The 22,434-nt window shown below is 37.4% G+C and overlaps 1 protein-coding gene across 3 annotated transcripts in view; it reads left to right on the top strand.

The window, feature by feature from the left end:
- Nucleotides 1-22,434, top strand: part of PAPSS1 (3'-phosphoadenosine 5'-phosphosulfate synthase 1) — a 109,363-nt gene that overhangs the window by 36,827 nt on the left and 50,102 nt on the right. For all 3 annotated transcript variants that reach the window (XM_081304738.1, XM_081304739.1, XM_081304740.1), the window contains exons 4-5: nt 2,879-3,017; nt 7,030-7,148. In XM_081304738.1, coding sequence (XP_081160864.1) covers nt 2,879-3,017; nt 7,030-7,148 — 258 coding nt within the window. The remainder of the gene's footprint in view (nt 1-2,878; nt 3,018-7,029; nt 7,149-22,434) is intronic.

A 22,434-nucleotide genomic window follows, 5' to 3' on the forward strand; every position in this document is an offset into this window, starting at 1 on the left:
CAAAGTGTCTGTCATGTGACAAATATTCAACAATCTAATAAATAGTAATGGCACAATTCTAGTACTGTATTAGAAACACATTTTTTTTGAGAGAGAGAGAGAGAGAGAGAGAGAGAGAATTTTGTAATATTTATGTTTTAGTTTTCAGCGGACACAACATCTTTGTTGGTATGTGGTGCTGAGGATCTAACCCAGGCCGCATGCATGCCAGGCGAGCGCGCTACCGCTTGAGCCACATCCCCAGCCCAGAAACACATTTTAATGATCATGTAGACTTTTTTTAAACAAAATTTGACCTGTGAGAAGTGTCAGATTGTTAACCTCACAGGTTCAGTTAATTGAAGAATGGCAGTAGTCCTAAAGTGTCCCATGAGGACTAGCTATACTTTTTATTTTCCTGAAACCTTGAAATCAATGTCAATCTGTCAGTTTAAAGTGTGTCAGAAGAAATATGTAAACAGAACCAGTGTTATTTAGCATTTCTGAATCCTTGGGTATGAACAATTTTAAAGGAAACATAATCACAGTGAAGTTCTTGAACCTTCTGTGTATCTTTGCAACTCTTGGAACATTGGTAAAGTCAGTGAGACTTGCTTTGGAGAGCTACCAGCTGAGGCTGGGGTATCTAAAAGTCTTTGCTGATCTCCCTGCCTTGTGTTCATAGTGTGGATCAAAATCTTTGTTGTCCTCATTTGTAAAAGCTCTAAGAATAAGGTTGGAGTATGTTTAGGGTATGTCAAAATTCATAATATTTGGGTTGGACCGTGTAATATAGGTATGTATATTTTCCTGGCCAGTCATGATCAAATTTATGCATTCAATAAATGTGTTTGGGGCATCTTGGTTCTAAAAACAAACCTAATAGTTCTAGTATTAATTATTAATAGCTCAATGAGTAAAGGCCTGAGAATGGTGGGACCAGCTGTAGCGCTGTAAAATCCAAACCTCTTAGCTTGATGGTGGTGGAAAGTCTCTGAAGAGTCTAGTAGGATGATAAGATTTTACATTAGCTGGTACCCTGGAAATAGTGCAGAGTGTGGCTTTGGGCATTGAGAATACTGATGAAAAGGATGTTCAAGTTGTTCCAGTGAGAGAAATGAGGTTGAATGGGGAGTGGGGAAATAGGGCAGATGGGGTTGGTGTGACACATAGAGGTAATATCTGAAGGATTTTTGACCCAGTGAATGTTGTGGGAGAGGTAAAGAATCAGACCAATTCAGGGTTAAGAGCTCATAGTGTTGTCATACCTTGAGCAGTGGAAGGAGGAATGCAGGTTTGGGAGAAAAGAGACTGGATTCATTGTTGGTCATATCAGTTTGAGGCGTCTGTGGGATATCCAGGTATTTAGGAAGAAGTTGATGTATGTTTAATTTCAGGAGAGAAGTCAGGGCTTGGGCTTCCGTGTTGGTGTATATGTTATTTTATTTTTTGGTGTATGGGTTCTTATTTATACTATGGAGGCAGCTGAGTAGAGTGCTCAAGGCCTGCTGAAGGTGAGCAGCATGCTATGGTGGAGTGTGGGCAACCCTTTGTTTAAGGGAAGCAGTGCATGCCTGATCTAGTACCTCCAGAGGCTAAGTAAGGGAAGAGGGTCACAGGTTCAAGGCTCCCCTTCACAAGTTTCAAAATGAGAAGTAAGGGAAGGGCAAAGTGAGGGCTGGGAGCCAAATGGAATGTGCAGGGGAATGATTGGGGAGTCACAGTTAGGATTCTGTTGGGGTGGCAGTGCGATATGAAGTCAGATTCCTGGCATTTTAAGCACTGAAAAGCAGCTGAGATGAAGGGAAACTTTTTGTATGATTTGTTAGTTTGTTTTAAATGGATGAGAGTGACTTGTGTAATACTTGGGGGGAAAGCAGTAGAGAAGGGTAAGGCTGATGATTTCAGATGGAGTAGGGAGAATGTGTTGAACAGCTTCCTGTAGGATGACATGAAAGGGGAGGGGATTTAGACTATGTGAAGGGTGGAGTGGTGGGGAGGAAAGATAAGATTTTTAGGATGTAGATACGTTTGTATGACAGACTTGACCAAGAGCTTTTGTGCCTGGGGATTTTCTTTTTGAAAAAGAAAGTACTGTCATCTGGTCAGAATGGAGCAAATAGGCATGGTTTTTCAGAGGGCTCTAAAGAAAGGTGGCATATGCTAAAATGTAGGAAAAGAACGACAGAAGTTGAGGAACTAGCTTTTGGAAATATGGGCACTGTGGTTAATACAGAGTACAAATGTGGAGCTTGCACTTGAGAACAACAGCCAAATGAAGCATCCTCAAGGGAGAGCTGGCTTTTAGTTAAGAGAGGGAAGAGGATGATGTTGACTTTCAAAGAAAAAAGTGTTCCAGTGGGGTGGAGAATTTAGATAGAACGATAAAGGTGGTTTCTAGAGAGTTGCTGGTTAGGAGCTGTACAGGCAGATATGTTTTGGCAATGCTAGAGAGAGGCGGCTGCAAGGGCTGCATTTGGTGAAGGAGTAAGCCAGCATTGGGGTTCTGGATGGACCTCTTTTGTGAAGTCACTTTCATGCCAACCTGGGCTGAGGTTAAAGGTGATAACAGGGAGAGGCCAGACGACACCTGCATTCCAGCTGGACTTTGATTCAGGTTTCCAGTTGAATTTAGGTCAGAGTATTCATGGCACATCCATTGTTTCTCTTCTGGAACTTTCCAAGATGTTGGGTTTGCATTCATTAGGCTAATGAATATTAACCTAATAATGTCTTGGATTTGTTCATTTCAGTTTATATTTTTAAAATATAAATTAATTTTTTCCTGATATATTTTCCACTAACTCAGTTGGAAAGCACTTTTACTTGTTGTTATATGGTACCCTTGATGTGTGTGATCACTTTTTGTTGTTTCTGTGCTTGTCATGTTTTTTTAAAGGATCGCAACAATGCAAGGCAAATCCACGAGGGTGCAAGTTTACCCTTTTTTGAAGTCTTTGTTGATGCTCCTCTGCATGTCTGCGAACAGAGGGATGTCAAAGGACTCTACAAGAAAGCACGAGCGGGAGAAATTAAAGGCAAGTAATATTTTCTTCCCAGTTTCTCTTGCTTAGATATTTTATGTTTCCACCTGTCTTATACTCTTTTCTCAGAGATTGGGAATATTCAAGTGAGTATTCAAATGACTTGGGGCTCCTTGAGCACAAAGGTGGGTCTCATTCCATGGTTCTCTCTCCTAGGCCTAGCAGCAGTAGAGCACTGTGCACTTACTGTTGGTCATGTTGGAATTTTACTCACAAGACAGAGTTGTGACTTTGAGAGGTGGTAGAAACCTACTTGGTTAAGTGAGGTGTCTAACATTAGGTTACTTACTAGCTGCCACCACTTCTATAGTTTTTGTTTCAGTGAAAGTGGAGGACTTAAAACTACTTGGAAAAATGCCTTATATAAGCATCTTGATTTTTAATTTTTTTTCTTAAGTTGCTGATGGATCTTATTTATTTATTTGTGGTGCTGAGAATCGAACCCAGTGCCTCATATGTGCTAGGCAAGTGCTCTACCACTAAGCCACAACCTCAGCCCCTATTATAAGTATCTTAATGGCAAGAAAAATAGCCTATTTTTATTTATCATAGTGCTTGGAATGGTCCACTATTCAATCTAAGTAGGACTAATATATATCACTGATTCTATCAACATGTGCACTCTTTACTTTTTTAGTTTTCACGATCTGCTCCCAGAGTTTCAACTATGGTGAACATTAGACATTGAAAGAAAAACTGAGGACCAGTTTCTACTGTTGCCTTTGATACCAGTCATTATTTATCTTATAGACATTCTTGACATTAGGGAAATAGGACATGCCAGCATTAAAAAAAAAAAAGAAAAAAAAAAGAAAGAAAGATTACTCATTGAGCATTGTTTAGGGATGAGTGATTCACGAAGGTAACTTTTGTTTGTCTTCCCAACAGGGGGTCTGGTAGCCTGGGACCATCATAGGATTTATCAGGAGCTCTGTGATTTTAGATTTTGGTATTCAGTTTCTGAACCTTAAAAGTGAAAATTAAACCAGAGGGAAAATAATTGTTATTCTGGGAATGCTTTACTAGATGAGACAAATTCTGCCTGCGTTGGTGACATCTCATTCTGTGAACAAGTCTGACGTGCTTCCTGTCAGTTCTACCATGGAGGCCCAGCTTCTTGACAAGGCCCGCTGCGTATAATCCCTTCATCCACTAAGCTTCTTGACTCAGAACAGGCTGCTTGACTGGAATAGTGACAGTGGGAGGGAAACCAGTTTAGCCCGTAGCTCCAATATCACTCCAATGATGGCCAGTTTCATTTCAGCTCTTTGTATAGAGATTGGTCACAGAAAAGCCAAATGGTATGTACAGGATTCTGCAGTCTAAACCTTTTACTTCTCTTAATTGTAGTTGGTTTTGTTGTTTTTGCAAGGGTGGATTTGTGAGGGAGGTAGGTGTGTCTGGCTGGCTGGAGTAAACTAAACCAGTTGTGAGCAGGGACAACATCTTGAGCATTTTTGTATTTTAAAATTTTGTACAGTGTGTGGCCCAGTGTATAATACCTGTCACACACATTCACTTGTTGATTAAATGAAAAGCAGGTGGGAGAATGGGGTGCTCAATACATATTTCACTGCTTTCTATTTGTGGGGTATATGTTTGGTGCTTAGGAATGAAAAGATGATTAAGACCACATTCAAAATGTCCTGGAGTCACTTGAGTTTATATCTATAACTGGGGTGTTCATGTCAGTCTGTTTTTTTTTTTTTTCCTTTTGTTTTTAACTTTCCCAAGTATTGGCTGCATTCCTCAGAAAATGATCCTTAGGTTAACTTTTTGTCTGTATGTGTGTGTACTCATATATGCTGATTTATTTAGGTTTGTCCTGTTGCTAGGTTTCCTGATTATAGCACTATTAAAAAAAAACAAAAACATTTGCTTGTCAAAATGGTGCTTAACAATTTCCTACCTGCAGTTTCAGAGCTGTGATGGTAAACATTCAAGAACAGACAAGATCTCATACATTCAGTGGACCTCAGTCTTTACTAGACCTTTAAAGACATTTATTAGGCAGTGAATATATTCCTGTCATCCATTCCACATGTGATTCCTACTCAAATAGTTACTTATTATTGACTTAAATATAAGTGTTTTCCTCACAGCATGCATTTGTTGCAATCACCTAGCTAGCTGGGTGGAAAACTCCTGAATCTCTGCAGCATCAAGCCAAGTCTTTAACAAAGCTTTGCTAGCTTTGTTGCACGTTGGCTTTACTTTGGGAAGTCTTATAACCAAGGGCTAAAGCTGGAGAAATCATGGGGTAGGACTCCAGTGAATTGCCACAGTTTCAGTCAGAACTTTACAACCAATGTCCTAACTGGAATTATTTTTCCTCCAGTTATTTTATTGTGACCTATCACTAAATATGGTTGGCAGATATTTTTTCTTGGATTCAGGACTTCAGATGATGCTTAGAAATATGAAATAGGAAAAAAAGAAATAAGTGTGCTATAGGGTTATAGTACATATTTTAGAACTCTTTGGCTAACTATACTTTTTAATAGGAATGATTTTAAATTTATATTTACCATTCTAACCTAAGATTGGCCTAAACTTTCCATGTTAGGCAGGACTTGAACAACTTATGTTGGTGTAACATCAGGGTGTCAGGAGCCTAGCTTGAGCTCAGCTGACTTACTCTGGGGAACTGTTGTATATTTGTTCTTTTCTCTGCAGTTATGTAGAAATACACATACAACAGGGAAAATTGAGTTAGTGGTTAATATCTCAATTGATACTATTTGATTGTGGAATCTATTTGGTGATATCATGGACTCATCATTTTTATTTATGTTTTACTTAAGCTAATGTTAATTCATGTTGCCTCAATACTTGCTATCTAATGGCAGAAGAATCCTGCAGAGCTTTGATTCTGCCAGGGATAATCCATGTGACTGTAATGGATATATTGACTTAGTGTCAGTTTTTGCATTGAGAGGGAAAAGACTTTGTTCAGTTTGGTTGTATGCCTAGAGCTCAGGTACGATGGCCTGTATTCCTGTGGAGAAGGAAGCTCTGGGTTACCCAGTGGTATCATTTCTTCATTTCTTCACAGTGTAGGCATTTACTTAAGAGGGAAAAAAAGAAAAAAGGTGACAGAACTATAGTTGATCCTCATTATTTGTGGGTTCTTTATTTGTGTATTTGCCTACTGAAAATATAAAACAATTTAAAAGATTGCCTACTTGATAAAAGTTATTTGTAACCCTCAACTCAATACTCCTGTAACTTTTGGGGTCACTTGTGGACAGGAGGACAGTGATGAATAGTGGGAATCACTTGATTGACATGTTTCCAGCTGAAGTCAACAAAGGTGACACTTGACCTTCTTGTTTCAATCAAACCTTAAATACATGTCTTTTTTCACCTGATTTAATACCATGTGGTTTTTTTTTTCATTTTAATGCTTTTTTTTTTTTTTTTTAAATGATTTTGCTCTTTAAAATGTCCCCTAGTGCCAAAAATGCTGTCTAGCACCTCTAAAGACAAGAAGACTGTGATGTTGCTCATGGTGGAAAATACACATTCTGAATAACTTGTGTTTTATCCAGTATGTGTTAGGTAACTGCCATTCTTGTTCAGGCAGGAGTTCTAGTGCACTCAGCTGTGAGTTCAATGTAAGGGAATTGATATGTTAAATAAAGTATCTTTTAAAAGAATAACACCCAAACAAAGTGAAAGAATTGACCAGTTGGCAAAATTGTAGCCAGAGGCTGTCAGGAATCCAGTCTTGTAGTTTACTAAGGAGCAGTGGTTCAATATTTACTTATTTAGTATTTGTGACAACTTTGTTGAACATAATTAGACTGGATAATGATAATTCATTCTATATGTTTATAGAAGAAATGGAAATTTAATTAGAACTCTTCTCCCAAGAAAGAAGTGTCAGTTCCATAATCCTGAACTGAGAAGGAACAGCATAAATATTAATTTCAAGTAGAAACTTGTACTGAAGAAACCAGCTATTTTAATTTCTACCTCCTCTATTATCTGATACCTTTTAAAGGTTTCACTGGAATTGATTCTGAATATGAAAAACCAGAAGCCCCTGAATTGGTGCTGAAAACAGACTCCTGTGATGTAAATGACTGTGTCCAGCAAGTTGTGGAACTTCTACAGGAACGGGTAAGAGACAGTGAAAAAAGAAAAACCAGGGAAGAATCATATCCATCTTGTAACCTTCCCCCTCCAAGAATATGGTAATGTTAATATTGAACAATATTTGTATTTTAAATTCTTTAAGGGCCAACAGGTTTCTCTGTGTGTGTCACTGTGTTGGGTATTGTGGGGCATGCTTCATATGTACAATATATGAAATATTCTGGTTAAGTAAACTTCTGAAAACTTAGGAATAACATAATCTTTTATCAGTAATTTTACCACATCAATACCCAATAGCAGAAATCCAGCCATGATTATTCAGCCCCGTAACTTGGTATTATTGTGTTCAAGTTGAGGTACACAGTATTGTTAACTTTCCCTAGACATTTAGGGAATGCCTGCATTTTCCCTGTGACAATTTGATGGGTATCCTTAGGGTTGAATTTTATCAAGGGATTCTGTGGAGGGTAAGGTTCCAGAACATAAGGACCCTTCTCTTGTAACTGGGCATATTGAAGCTTAAAGAGTCCTGATATTATCCAGGGTGCTCAAACCCATTAACAGGTGCATGGTTTCTTGACTCTGTTCTGTGTTTCTAGAAGTTTTTTTTTTCTTTTCCTTCTTTTGCTCAATCATACATTGATTAAAAGCAAAAGTCTAACAGTGCAGAGGTTAATCAGCTGTGTTTCCATTCCTGAGGGATTTACATTGTAGGGGACAGAAACAAAAAAAGATGATATAACTCCTACAAGGTGTTAGAAACCATGATTTCAGTATGTCTGTGGTATCTTGGAGCCACAGAGGAATTACTGTGGAAAGGCTTTCAGATCTTTCTCTTCTGCTCATTTTAAAAAGGTACTTCTTCTGTTAGGTATGAAATTTTGAGTTGACAGTTTTGTTTTGTTTTTTTCTTTCTGTTCAGTATTTAAAGATGTTGCTCCATAGACCTTGTTTGCATTATTTCTGAGGAGAGTTTGATGTCTTGTCTTTGTTGGATATAATTGTCCCCCGTCCCCCGCCCCCATCTGAACCAGGATTTTCTCTTAATTCTTGTTTCTTAGCAGTTTTGGTATGATATATCTAGGTCTTCTAGTATGTTTGGGTCTTTTTCTTCCAGCTTAGGGTTCTCTGACCTTCTTGGGTTGCTAAAGATTGTTCAACAGTTTTAAGATGCTCTTTTTAAAAATTCTTTCCTATTAATAATTTAGTTTGATAATTTTAATTCACTTACTTTTAAGTTCCTGACTCTTCCCTGTATCTATTAATAGTGATATGCTTATGGAAGAAATTTTAAAACTCTGGTAATCATTAACAAGCAATTTTGTCATCATTTGGCTCTCCTTTCCATGTAGTATACAGGGAAATTCTGTTGAAATTCTCCATCTTTTCATGCATGTTGTCCACTTTTCTACTAGATCACACAATCATGAATTATAATATTATATTTCAAAGTCCTATGTGATGGTTTGAACATCTGGGTTGTTTCTGGACATGGCTTTGTTGATTGTGTTATCACTTGACAGTGTTTTTGTTTTTTTGGCCTTTTTGTGGTATCTTGTGATTTACTTTATTGAAAATTGGATATTGTATCTACATGAATAGAAGAGGTTGAGATAAACAATGTTTACTCCATGGGGACATCTCTTTTTCTGCTGTGCTTTTAATATAGTGAATTGAATTAATTCAGTCAGTATTCAGTTGCCTTTCTCCTTATTTTATAGTTTCTCTTATTGTACCACAGGTTTCAAATTTTTCCAGGGTTGAGTTGCTTTACCTTGTACTGGTGTGGGGCCTAGACTGTTCTTGGGTTTTTCTCAGTGTACCTGGTCCAGATTTCTGCATCGTCTGCGTGCCCATTCCACAGAAGGTGTCTCTTTCCCTACTCTGTTCCTCTTTCAACAGTAAACTGCTGTTGCTTATTTTTTTAGTGCTAGGCTCATGGTAGGAAAACCACAGTGATGGTTCTAGGTCTCATGGTTCAGCTTCAGTCTTAGGTAGAACCTAAGTATCCTCAATGCCTTTGAGTCTTGGGGCAGGTTTTCCTCAGTGTCTACCTCTTCCTGACATGGCAGCTAACTTCTTTGAACCTGGGATGTCCTGTGGGTAAGTTTCCTATTTGTCACATCACTAGCATGTTTTGTGTCTATTTACCTGGTTTGTATCAGTGCAGGATCCTGGGCCCAAGAGGGTTTCTCCACCTCCTTCCCTTCAGCAGATCCTATTTGATTCTACCATTCCCCTAGATGGACTCTAGGAGTGGACCCTAGGAGAGCTTCTGCCCTTGTCCGTTGACTTAAGGTTTTTGTGTATATGAGGGAAGGGTTTGGGAAATGGGCAGAGTTCTGTGACTGTACCACTGAGGAAGACTCTTAGTCTCCAGACTTGACTTCTGAGCTTTCTTCTGAGCACCTGTTTTTGGTCTTTTTATGACTGAATACAGAAACCTTTGTTCCTGGGGATCCCAGTTATACTCACCTGCCACACTACTTCATTCTCAGCCTTTAAAAACTTTGAACATATTTTAGCTGTTCTTACCAGCCTTTATTCCTCCCATGTTCTGGGAAACAGTTCACACTTCTTGTCTTTTCTGGGTGGCCCTTGTCACTTGAGAGTAGCAGTTCAGCTCATTGTTTTACGACCTTAGTTCTATGATGGGCTCAAGAAAGTTTGTTTTTTTTAGATTAGCTGGCCCTTTCACTTGTTGGCAATGTTCTCCTGCGGCACCTCCACGTCTCATTTTCAGTGAATTTTTACACTATTGTTACTGTTGATACTTGTGTTAGCTTTGCATTACTGTAAGAAACCCCCTGAAAGTCGACTTAAAAAGAGAAGTTTATTTTGGCTGGTGTTTTCAGAGGTTTCAGTCCATGGTTGGTTAGCCCTATTGCTTTGAGTCTGTGATGAGGCAATGTATCATGGTGGGAATGAGTGGCAGAGGAAGCTGCTCAGCTCATGTTGGCCAGGAAGCAGAGAGAAAGAGGAGGGCTGGAGTCCCAGTGTTTCCAAGGTCATGACCAGACTTCTTGTCCACTAGGCCTCACATCTTAAAGGTTCCCCACCTCCCAATAGCCACAGGTCTGAGGATCAAGCTTCCAACACTTGGGCCTTCAAGGGACATTTGTGATCTACACTATGGCAGTATTAATGACAGTTTTCATTTATATTGGAATAAAATCCTTGCTTAGACCTGGATTATAATTTTCTGTCTTTTTCATTGAAACTTTCATTGTGATTCCCATATTTTTTCTTTTTATTTTGATTGTAGTTTTATTTGCTTTTTTGTACATTGAACTTAAGTTTTTTAACTTGAGTGTTGTTATATCAAAGTTATAAAGTATCACATAAAGTTTTAAATTTCATTAGGTTTGTTTATTTTTAAAGGAATCCTAAGTGTTTTACAGAATCCCAGAAAAATGTGCATAGATAACTTTTTATATAATTTTATGGGGCTCATGAATCTCTGAGGTGTCTTATGGTTAGAGATGATTTCAGATAACTCTGACATTTATAAGTATTTTGACAGGTACTGAAGGTATCTCTCTTCTTCTTTTCTGTTTTTATTCAATTCATAATCACTTTTAAGGCCCTTCTTAGAGTAGCATCCTTTGTGTTTAATGCTTTACCTACATACAGGCTTTTTTTTTTTTTTTCATTGTGTGGAGGAAGATGTTTTGTTTTTATTTTAAAAACATTTTACTTTGAGAAAACGTTGCATTTCCTCTGTAAGTCTAAAAATAACAGAGAATTCCCATACATTCTTTACAAGCTGTGCTGATTTTTCCACTGATTTACTTTCCTATCCAGAATTCAGGATATCATATTCAGAATTAAATTGATTCTTAACCATAGTTCTGTAAAGTGATGATGCAGACTCCTGTGGTATGTGTAATGCACAGGATTTTACATCTTTTTTCTTTTTGTTTTCTCTAACAGTTAAATATTGAGGGTAAGTGCCATGGTATGATGTTACCACACCTCCAGTTCTGTATGCCTTTTGGTATTTGCAGAATCATCTTTCTGTCGTGTAGTCTATTTCCCCTTTTCACTCTAAAACATTACCTGATTTTTCCCATTGTTTTTAGAATCAGGGTGACTTGTGTTCCAGGTTCTTCATAGTTTGCTTCCAAGCTGCGTATTTTCTTATTTGCTGACCCTATGTCTTTCACTGTAGTATTTTCTGTATCTCTGTGTCTTTGTGTCTGTTTCTCTCTTTCTGTTGCTTGTCTTAATCTCTGTAGTCCTAATTAATGCCTTCCTCCTAATTTGTTTGTACCTAATTAATGAATATATGAATTGCCTTTCGTTTTATACAGATATTAGTCTGTATTATGCCTGCTAGTTAGTATGATGATTGGGTAATTTTATTCAAGGTTTGAAAAAGAGTGATAGATCAATTAATATTTGCTGAGTACATATATAAGGTACATATATGCAGGGTATTGTTTTTTTTTCTTTTTCTGCTTATCAGAATCTGGGGAAGAGGTTTCTTTTCCTAGTTTAGCTTCCAACCACCTTTCACCTGAATTACTGTGGTAGTTTCCAAAGTGATCTTTGTGCTGAGTACTTTCTACATAAACTTATGAATATTTCAGAGAAGTTAAGACTTGCTCATGGATTCTACCTGATGACTGCAGAGTCACTTTCATATACTTTTACTTTTAGGACTCTTCTCATTACATTTTAATACAATGTAATTAAATATGTATATAGAAAGGGATTCTGGTTATATTCGTTTAGGACAGAGAAGGTTTCAAATAGTTGAAAAATTATTTGTTTTTATCTTAAAAGTTGAGTAGTAACAAAAGAAGAAATGCAAATGCTTCCATAGTATGATTGCTGTCTTTTGGTATCACTCTTCTTTGGGTCAAAAGATTTCAGTTACATGCTTTTCTAAGTAAGTGACTCACTTCCCATTGAAAGCATGTGAGTATTTCTCTGTTGTTCTTGGTTGATCTTATTAATTTAAGAAATACTTAGTGGCTTATGTAGTTGACACTGTTTTAAACACTGGAGATGTGACAGTGAATTAAGCAATAAAATTTCCTGTCTTGTGTACCTTAAATTTGGATTCTCACCACCACTGTTTTGTTTATAATGTATGGACTAGAATGACGGTAGAGAATTTTCCTTTTTTTGTAACATGGTATAGAATTTCAAAATACAATTGAAAGAAACACACACACACACACAAAAAAAAAACCAAACTACATCTCCTTTGTTTCACTCATAAAGTTGAGTCTGTAGTGGGCATAGAGCACATGGAGAAACAAATGAATACCTGACACTCAGCTCAAAGTTCAGTTAGCTGGTGGGATTTTGGGAGTACATTTGCCCACTGCATCTGCACTGCAAATAACTTGGTGTAGTGAGTGTCCACTTTTCATAGCAAACTCTGTCCATCCAGGGTTAGCAAATTCATTTCAACTTCATTTTTATCACAGGCATTAGTGAGATTTTCTTCAGGTGGGTTCTGAGGGAGAACATAGTAGAGTCTAAACATAGATTAGGAGGTGAGGGGAATGAATATGTCAGGTGTACTGGTGCCTTAAAGCAAAGGCTGATGACCTCATCCCCATAGTTCATAGTGTGTAGTGTGATGACAGCGTGAGTTTATAGTATGACAGTATGAAGAGTAGAGGTCCTGCATTAGCCAGCACTATGTATGAGAGTACTGTGTATGCTGAGAGAGACTGCCACAGGCACGGTTGGGCACCCTCAGTATCTCAGTAGCACTGTTGGATTGAATTTGTTAAACTCTGAGAAGAGGTGATAATACAAGGTTGTTTGTCCCAGAGAGCTGGGTCAGAAGTGATTGAGTCTGCAGTCCATACTCTTTGTCTTTCTACTACATGGTTTTTTATTAATAGCTAGATTATTCCCTTTCTAGTATATTTTTGAATGTGAATCTTTTCTCTAATCTTTCACATTCCTTGACAGTTGTTTCCTAAGTGTAGTTGGGTCTTAGAAATAGAGAGGAGGGCATTTTAGAAAGATTAGTATTTTTAGAATAATTTTGGATTATTTTAGAGTAAATCAAAGATAATATTGCTTGGGTTGGAAAGAATGTAACCATGTAAAAAAATAATAAACTACCATGTCTGTTACCTGTTAGTTGGTTAGTGAAATGTTTGTTCTGTATAGTGTGAAATAAGAAAGTGCTTGTAAGTTACTTAATTTACCTTTGTCAGTCTGAAATAACAAAAGCAGAGATCCGCTGAAGATAACGAATTTATGCCAAATGAACATTTTAGTAGGATAGTGCTGCCAAAGTAAACTGAGTATTTAAGGAGGCAAAGTGGACAGACAGGGCCTTCTAAAGCTGAAGTGCAGAGGGTTAGATAAACTCTTTTGGAACAATTATCATTGGCTACAAAGATGAATGCCATGAGTGGCAGCAGCCCCAAGGTTGGGCAGGCAGTTGCTGGGCAGTTATCCTCACAGAAGTACTTTGTGCTTAAGTTTGCTGCAGTCTTTATGCACTGTGGTCTGTTAGTAGTTACCTGTAATAGTTCTTGTTCAGACATATGTGCAAGTGATTCCCTCCTTCATGACCTCTGGGCTTTATATATTTTTTGTTAGAATTTGACACATTTTGATTCAGACAACTTTCCCACCTTGGAAGACTGAGGCACATTTTACCAGAAGGTTATGATTTACTTGGTTGCAAAACCTGAATCTAAGTTGTGAATGGGTGACTTATGCCTCTTAAAATGAACACTTTATTTCTAAAATGAGCTAAGTAAAATTTATCTTCTTTTCAGGTTCAGTTTTGTTAGACTTTTGAAGTCTTTTTTTTTTTTTTTTTTTTTTCCTTACACCAACCAGACCATTGATCTCTGGGGTCATCTGGGTGCCAAGCAATTCCATTCATTTCTTACCTATCTGCAGTTAGTTCAGTTCACAGGTTAGGTGCTGAGTCCCATAGGACTACCACTGTTTCAGATGATAGCCATGAATGAGGTGTGAGGCCCCACTTTTATGCCCAGCTGATTACAAATTCAGGATATCCCCCCCTCCTATCAGATTTGATAATTTGTTAGACTGACTCATGGAACTCAGGAAAGTTCTTTATTTACTATTGCTGATTTATGATAAACTCAGGCTTTTTGTTTTTAATGAAGGCTTTGTATAGGCATGAAAGATTAAGTCTTTGGTCATTGAACTCAATCTCTGACCCTTTTCTCCTCCTCAAAGGTGGGGTGGGTAAGACTGAAAGTTTTAACCCTTGGATCAGAGCTTGGTCTTTGTGGAGACCAGTGCCCATCCTGGAGCTGTGTAGGAAAGATCAACCAAGAGGCATCTCAGTAAGACACTGAGGAGATTCCAAGGATTTTAGAAGTTGTGTGCCAGGTACTGGGGACAAAGACAAAATTATATGTGCATTTCCTGTTGTACCTTGACTTTTTATTATGGAAGAGGATAATGTGGTCTGACTTTCCAGAGAATGGTGGTGTTTGAGAAGTGGAGCCTCCGTAAGAATAATAATTATAAATGGAGTTCTCTTTATTTGATACTCAGCATTACTTTGGAGAGACTCTTCTGAAATAAATTCTATCTGGACTTTTTTATTTAATGTCTTTTAGCAAGATAAAGCATTTATTTCAGTGTTCAAGCAAAACGTGTTTTTAGTATGCTATACATTGGGTATTTTAGGATGATGAGTACCTTAAATACTGTGGATAATTGAGTGTAAAGGTACACATCATTGATTTTCTTACCTCTCTTTTAGTTAGGATACATAATGTAATTGGTATAGGTAATATGGTCATTGCTATAAAGACTACATTTCTTGGCATTTGGTCAAAGCATCTTCATTTTCTTAACATGCTTCATTTGGTGAGTATTCAACAATATAGAAGATACTAACAAATAATAAAGATTTTTAATTTAATTTTTCTCCCTAACCCTCCAGTGGTCACTAGATGGCCTGCTAGTATTGTACTTTAACTTGGCTTGTTATGGCATAAGGAAGTCAGCTTCTTGCTGCTGGTTTTAATCTAAAGTGATATTTTAAATACTGTTTTAAAATCTACCAAGAACTTGAGATTTACTGGTGCTATAAATTATTTAAAGGTTTGTCTTTTTACAAAATGGCGATTTAGTGCTCTAAATGGATTTTATACCACACATAAAAACCAAATTTTGCAGCTCAGTTTTCAGGTGTTGCCAGAATGTTGTTTGGTGTTCATGCTCTGGATGCATGTAGTTTAGATAATAGAAGTTTAATAGTTATATAAAAAAAAAATGAGCCCTAGTGTTCAAGTCTGTAAAACAGATTTGGCTCTAGAGGAAAAAGTACAGAAAATTTTTAAAGGAAAAACTTACAAATAGAATCACTGTTTATGAACATATTCACACATACAGTATACTTTCAGAAGGTTAAAATGAGAAGGCAGGCAGGAGCTACTGTTTTGGTGTCATGAGTGTTGTTTGTCCAGGTAAAAACAAATAATCTATCTGGACAAGGATATGGATATAATATATGTTAGATCTTAGATTGACTTAGGTTGTATTTATTCAGTCAAGAAAATAAAAGTGTTTGGATATCCAATTTGCATTTTAAAATTAAATATTCAAAATTCATAACATGTAAGTGTTTCTACACTTATAGGTTGTAGACCTCACCCGTCATTAATAGTCATGTGTGAATTGTTCACTGGGCCCTTGCACAGGACTCCTAGGAGCATCCTTGAGCCCCTTCTACCCTGAAGTGTGGGGAGACTGGAGCTCTGCCGAAGGGAAGGGAGGTGTCTAGGTGTGTGAGGACTTTTTCTGGCCTGGCTTGTGATCTGTTTTTTGTTTCAAAGGAAATTTGCTGAAATAAAGGTTTTTATATGTACAAATTGAAGAAGAACACATTGTTTCTAATAGGCAACTGTGACTGGAAATCCTAATGAATCCCAAATAAAATGAATAGCTCATGTGGCAGGGACATCACATTCTGTTGTCCAGATATCTTGTCTCACTTTGAGGTGGTTTTGTTCCTTTTGGATGTTTAGTGGTGGTTTTTGAAAATGAGATTTGTCACTAGGATGTGCTTGAAATTGCCTATGTCTGTATTTTTAAGATTCTTTTTGTATTCCTGATGGAGACTCCCTCCTTTTGTCTCTACACTTAGAGTCTACATAGGAGTCAGTTCCACTGAGCAGATGTTTCATGTTTGTTTTGATTCATGCTGTATGTCTGCATTAATTCCAAAAATACGCACTTTATCTTTTGAAAAACAGTAGCAACCCCTTGGATTTCTATTTGGCAAAATTTAGCCATCAGAAGAATTTGATATCCAAGTTGTGAGGCTTTTAAAAGTCACTTGAAAATATTGCAGTAGTGAATTTGAAAGGGGAAGAATTTTATGAAATGCTCATAATGAAAAAATTGACTCTAAAATGAAATACAAAAAAGATTTTCTGCTGGCATGGTGGCACATGCCTATAATCACAGTGGCTTGGGAGGCTGAGGCAGGAGGATTGCAAATTCAAAACCAGCCTCACTTCAGAAACTTAGTGAGACCCTGTTTCTAAATAAAAAATAAAAAGGGCTGGGGATGTACCTCAATGGTTAAGTGCCCTTGGGTTCAGTCCCTGGTAACCAAAAAAAAGAAAAAAAAAATTGAATTTTCCCTCATCTGAAAAGGTGATTAAAAACTCTTGACTGAAAATGTGTCCTTAATAAAACACAAAATCTGTGCACAAACTTTTAATGTTTTGTTTGGCTCATAGTGTAAGTATTAACCTGTTTCATGTTCAGGCTAGTTGTCTTGTAGACAATAATTTGCTCACAAATTATTATACATATATGCCTTATCTTAGGTATATGGTTGGAAGGAAATGTAGAAATTTCCTACAGAAACTTTTGTTACTTTGTATTTCTTCCTTTGACTCTCTTTCTAGGGGGACTAGCGTCAGGAACCTGCATGCACATTCTCATGTTGTGGTGGCTCTGCAGGAGACAGCTGCTGTGGAGGTAAAGCATAGCCCCAGTTGTGTGCCGGGAGCTTTGCAGCAGACATTCCCAGTGCTGATATTCCTCAGTATCTGTGAGTTGTACCTAGGGATGCTGGCTTAGGGAACCAGCTAAAAATGTAGCATCCAACAAAGATCATAAGATTAGTGTGCTGGAAGCTTTCTCTTCTGATTGTTGACTCTTATCAGTAGTAAGTGTGGGGGAAAGGTGAGTATCTGACCTCCCCACAACATACAAAAACATATCTTGACCTTACAGTAATACACATATCAGAGATGCTTCAGAAAGAAAGTTTTATGGAAAGTCATACTCCTCACTGAAGTTGAGAATGAAATTCTTCTCTTGCCTGGAGTCCCTGTGTTATTTATTCCCAGATAGCATATTCTGGCTTTCAAAGTGCTGAGAGGTCTGAAGTGGCAGAAATGGAAGTTGGTTCTCAGTTAATTCACAGCGGCAGGGTTTGAAAAAGTTGGTTGAAAATTTTAATAGAACTATTCAGGCCTAATGGAAAAGTTAAGTAGCTTTACTTTTTTGCCTAGAACTCTATCAGCACACAGAAAGATCACATACTGGCTAGAAAGTGTGGACATTATAAATGACTAATAAAATTTATTTGTGAAAGTAAATTATGAACAATTTCTGTGACATATATTTCATAATTCAATGTTCATGGGAAGAACAGTGCACAGTATTTTTGGAGTTGAACAGTATTGGGATTTCAGTTGGAATCCCAGTTGTAACACTTACCAACTAAGTATATGACTTTGGAAAAAAATAGCCTTATTTCTCTGGTTTTAGTGCTCTCATCTGTGAAATAGGAAATAATAATAAAATCTGCCTCAGAGTTACACTGAGGATTCTATGAGTTAATATAGTGTATGTACAGAGTTTAGAACAGTTCTGACATGTAGCAAGCACACTATAATTATTATTTATTGAGCTTTTAGTGTGGGTTAAGTGCATTGGAAGACACTGTATCAGGGATTTGGGGCAAGTTAATAACCTCCCCTGGGCCTCAGTTTCTTCATTTGTAGAGGGAGGATGGGAATAGTTTCTTCTACCTTCATGGTAGAAGATTTTGCAGAGATTAAGTGAACCAATTCATGTGAAGCCCTTAGAACAATGTGTGGTGTTGTAGTAAGTATCTGGTTAATGTTAACCCCCACAGCTTAATTGTCACAAGGGCACTGGAACCTATATGTGTGTCTTTTTTTTTTTTTTTTTTTTAATTTTAGCATAAGAGGAGGAGATTGGCTGGGCGTGGTAGTGCACACCAGTAATCCCAGCAGCTCTGGAGGCTGAGGCAGGAGGATCCTAAGTTCAAAGCCAGTCTCAGCAAAAGTGAGGTGCTGAGCAACTCAGTGAAACCGTGTCTCTAAATAAAATACAAAATAGGGCTGGGGATGTGACTCAGTGGTCAAGTGCCTCTGAGTTCAATCTCCGGTACCAAAAAAAAAAAAAAGGAGATTGGTGGTAACATGTTAAGTTACCTGCTCAAGGTCTCACAGTTAAAATTTTAACACAGATCCTAGATACTAAAAGCCTGTGTTTTCTTTCCTTACTTCACACTGTTAGAGGTGGAACATTAGAAGTAACTGATAGACCCCTGTTCTTTTCATGTATCTTTTTTGGTTTTGAGATATTGTGTCCCAAAAGTTTTGTGATTAATATAAATATTTAATTTCAGATCTCTTGTGAAACCATATCATACTCTTTCTTACCAAAATCCTAATGAATGCTTGCTTTTCGTGTTTCAGTGAGTTTTAGCATTTATTTCCTGGTGTAGAGGATTTTAATTCTTCATTTTGCAGCTTCCAAGAATCTATGCCTCAAGCCTCCTCTTTGGGAGTTTACATATTCAAGAAGCTAATTGAACATGTCCGATGTATGTATGCAATTCACTTAATGAATGTCATATTGTCCTTCCAGGAAAAGTTGATTCTGAATTTTTATTTTTAGTTGATGAAGTGTAATAGTGTTTGCATAGATTGCTACCATTTGCTCTGTGACGTCCCTCTGTAGGTGGAGAACAGTTGGGTGGAAAGGTAGAACAATGACATTGATGAACTTGTAGAGGGATATAGGGTGTTTTTTCCCCTCATTCCTCAATCCTAATTTTTTATAATTTTCAATAAATGTACTAAAAACAATTTCTGGAGTTGGAAGGCACAGAATGAACAGCCTTAAGCTATTTCTCTTGCTAGACTTAAAGAAGGATCTTTTTTCCCCCGTGTGTGGTTTTCCTTTTCAGGTACATAGTTCAGTCAACTTTATCACTTCTTTGACCCCATTGGCAAAAATTAAGACATACCTACTTTAGCATGGGTTCTTTAATTGGGGATTAATTTGCCTTGTTAGCACATGGTTGCATAGTATTTATAACTATGAGGAAAATAGAGGCAGCAGGTGGAGCTGTCTTTCTTCCTTCGCCATTGTTTTTTAATGACCTCATATACTATTTATCCTTAGGAAACATTGATGAGTAGCTTTCAACAAAGGGTACCTGCTGGAAACTCCATTTTAGATCTGGAAGCTACATGAAGAATCTGGGTTGTACAGCGTTTGTACCTTACACGTTTTTGCTTTCCTGGGTGAGCAATGGGACACTCAAGGACACAGGGGTCTCTAGAAAGTACCATTCCTATCTGCACTCCAGGAGCTGTGTCACTGATGGAACTTGCAGTGTTTATTTCTCTAAATTTATTACTTCTTTTCCTTAATGTTTGCTCATATTCTTTTTTTTTTTTAAGAAGTAGTTTTTAGTTGTCTGGATGTTTATTTTATTTATATGTAATGCTGAGAATTAAACCCAGTACCTCACACATGCTAGGCAAGCCCTCTGCCACTGAGCCACAACCCCAGCTCCTCATATTTATTCTTAGATTTATTATAAGTTAGACACCTTGATTTTACTAGTAGCAGCAGCCTGATCTTGGCACAGATTTTTGCAGTGCCAAACTGTGTCTCTGGTTTTCATCTTTGAAGGATAGAATGTCTGAGAAAGGCAGGAGACTAATTCTAGATTCTCAGAACCCACAGCAGCCACTTGAGTGGTGGCAGATAGGTTTCTGTGCAGTCATCTGTGCATTCTTTTTTTGACTGAAGATTTTACATAAGACAAAATATAGTCATGTGTCTCTTAGACTTTTGTCCCTCAGAATGGGGACTATTGTGGTTTGAATATGAGGTGTCTCCCCAAAAACTCAAGGGAAAATGTAGTAATTTTCAGAGGTGAAATGATTAGATCACTGGATCTATAACCTAATCGTGGATTAGTCCACTTGATAATTTGAAAAGACTAAGGCGGTTCTGGGTGGCAATTATAAGCTGATGGAGTGTGGATGGAGGAAGCAGGTCGTTGGGGTTTGTGTTCTTGGGAATTATGTCTTATCCCCCTGAACCGCCCCACTTTCTAGCTACCATCAGAGCTGTTGAGCAGCCTTCTTCTGCCTTGCCCTTTAACATGATCTCCCACCATGATATTTGGTCTCAGCTTAGGCCCAGAGCAGTGGCATGGGCTCACCATGAACTGAACCTTCGAAACCTCCTGCCCAAATTAACTTTCCCTCCTGTAAGTTGTTCTTGGCAAGTACATTGGTCACAACAACAAAACTAACCTAACATGGGGCATATTTTGAGAAAAGTGTTCTGAGGAGATTGTCCTCATCATCATATAAGCATTTTAGAGTGTGTTTACACAAACACGGTGTCATCTACCGAGCATTGCTATGTGACATATGACTGTACAAGTTGAAGTTTGTTCCAAACACTTTTCCTCAGGGAAAATAGTAGGGAGTGTTCTAAAAAATTCGATACTTCTATTAATATTTCATTTTTAAATTAATTTTTTATTTTTTGTATTTTTTAAAAGTAGACTTTATTTTTTAATAGATGTTTTAAGTTCTTAACAAAATTGATGTCATATATTGGAGTCACACAGCATATGTCTTTTCAGATTGACTTCCCTTATTTAACAATTTGCATTATGGCTTGATGTGTTTAGTTATATAACATCAAAGGAATTGTACCATTTGCATTCCTACCAACTGGGAATGCAAGTTCCTGTTGTTCTGCATCCTCAGCAACATTTGGTGGTGTCATTCTTTTGGCTTTTGGCCATTCTCTTGGTGTTTTGTGCTATCTCACTGTTTTAATTGCAATTCTCTAAGCTGTATGATGTTGAATATCTTTTTGTATGCCTATTTGCCAATAGTGTATCTAATTTGGTGAGGTGTCAATTCGGGTCTTTGATCATCTTTTAATTGTATTGTTTTTTTTCTTTCTTTCCTTCCCCACCCCCCACCCTGTACTGGAAATTATACACAGGGGTGCTTAACCACTTAACATCTACACCTCTTTTTAAAATTTTATTTAGAGGCAGGATCTGCCTGAGTTGCTTAGGATCTCACTAAGTTGCTGAGGCTGGCTTTGAACTTTCAGTCCTCCTGTCTCAGCCTCCTGAGCCATTGGGATTACAGACATGCTCCACCATGCCTGGTGGATTGTTCATTTTCTTGAAGATTTTTTTTTGGAAAATTTTAATTTTCCATTTTTAATTTATATGTAATGATTGTACATATCTATGCTGCATTCTGTAGTGTTTCCATACATGTATACAGTATGTAATGGTCAAGCTTGAGTCATTAGTATATCTATTACTTCAAACATTTATTATTTTTTTGTGGTGAGAACATTCAAAATTCTTGCTTCTAGCTGTTTTGAAATATATGATATATTATTGTTACCACAACGTGCAGTAGAACCCTAGAACCTGTTCCTCTGTCTGTAACTTTGTACTTTTATTCACACACCCATTCCCTCCACCTTTTTCCAGCCTCTGGTAATCATCATTTTTTTTCCTACTTCTATGAGATCCACTGTTTTAGATTCATAAATGAGGGAGCTCATATGATATTTATCTTTTTGTGTATGGCTTGTTTCATTTAATATAATGCCCTCTAGGCTTATCCATATTGCTACAAATGGCAGGATTTCATTCTTTATGGCTGAATAGTATTGTGTTGTGTAAACAAACCACCTTTTCTTTATCTGTTGGTGGACGTTTAGGTTGATTCCATATCTTGGCTATTGTGAATGATGCTGCAATGAATGTGGGACTGCAGGTGTCTCTTCAACATACCAATTTCATTTCCTTTATCTGTGTACCTTGTAGTAGAATTGCTGGATCATATGGTAGTTTTGTTTCTAGTTTTTTGAGCAACCTCCATACTGTTTTCCATAATAGTTATGCTAATTTACAGCCCCACCAATAGTGTAGAAGTCCCTTTTCTTCCTATCTTTACTAGCACTTGTTATCTTTTGTTTTTTGGCTAATAGTCATTCTTAT

Source organism: Spermophilus citellus (assembly GCF_964194105.1).
Source record: "Spermophilus citellus genome assembly, chromosome: 8".
In the NCBI taxonomy this organism is placed as follows: domain Eukaryota; kingdom Metazoa; phylum Chordata; class Mammalia; order Rodentia; family Sciuridae; genus Spermophilus; species Spermophilus citellus.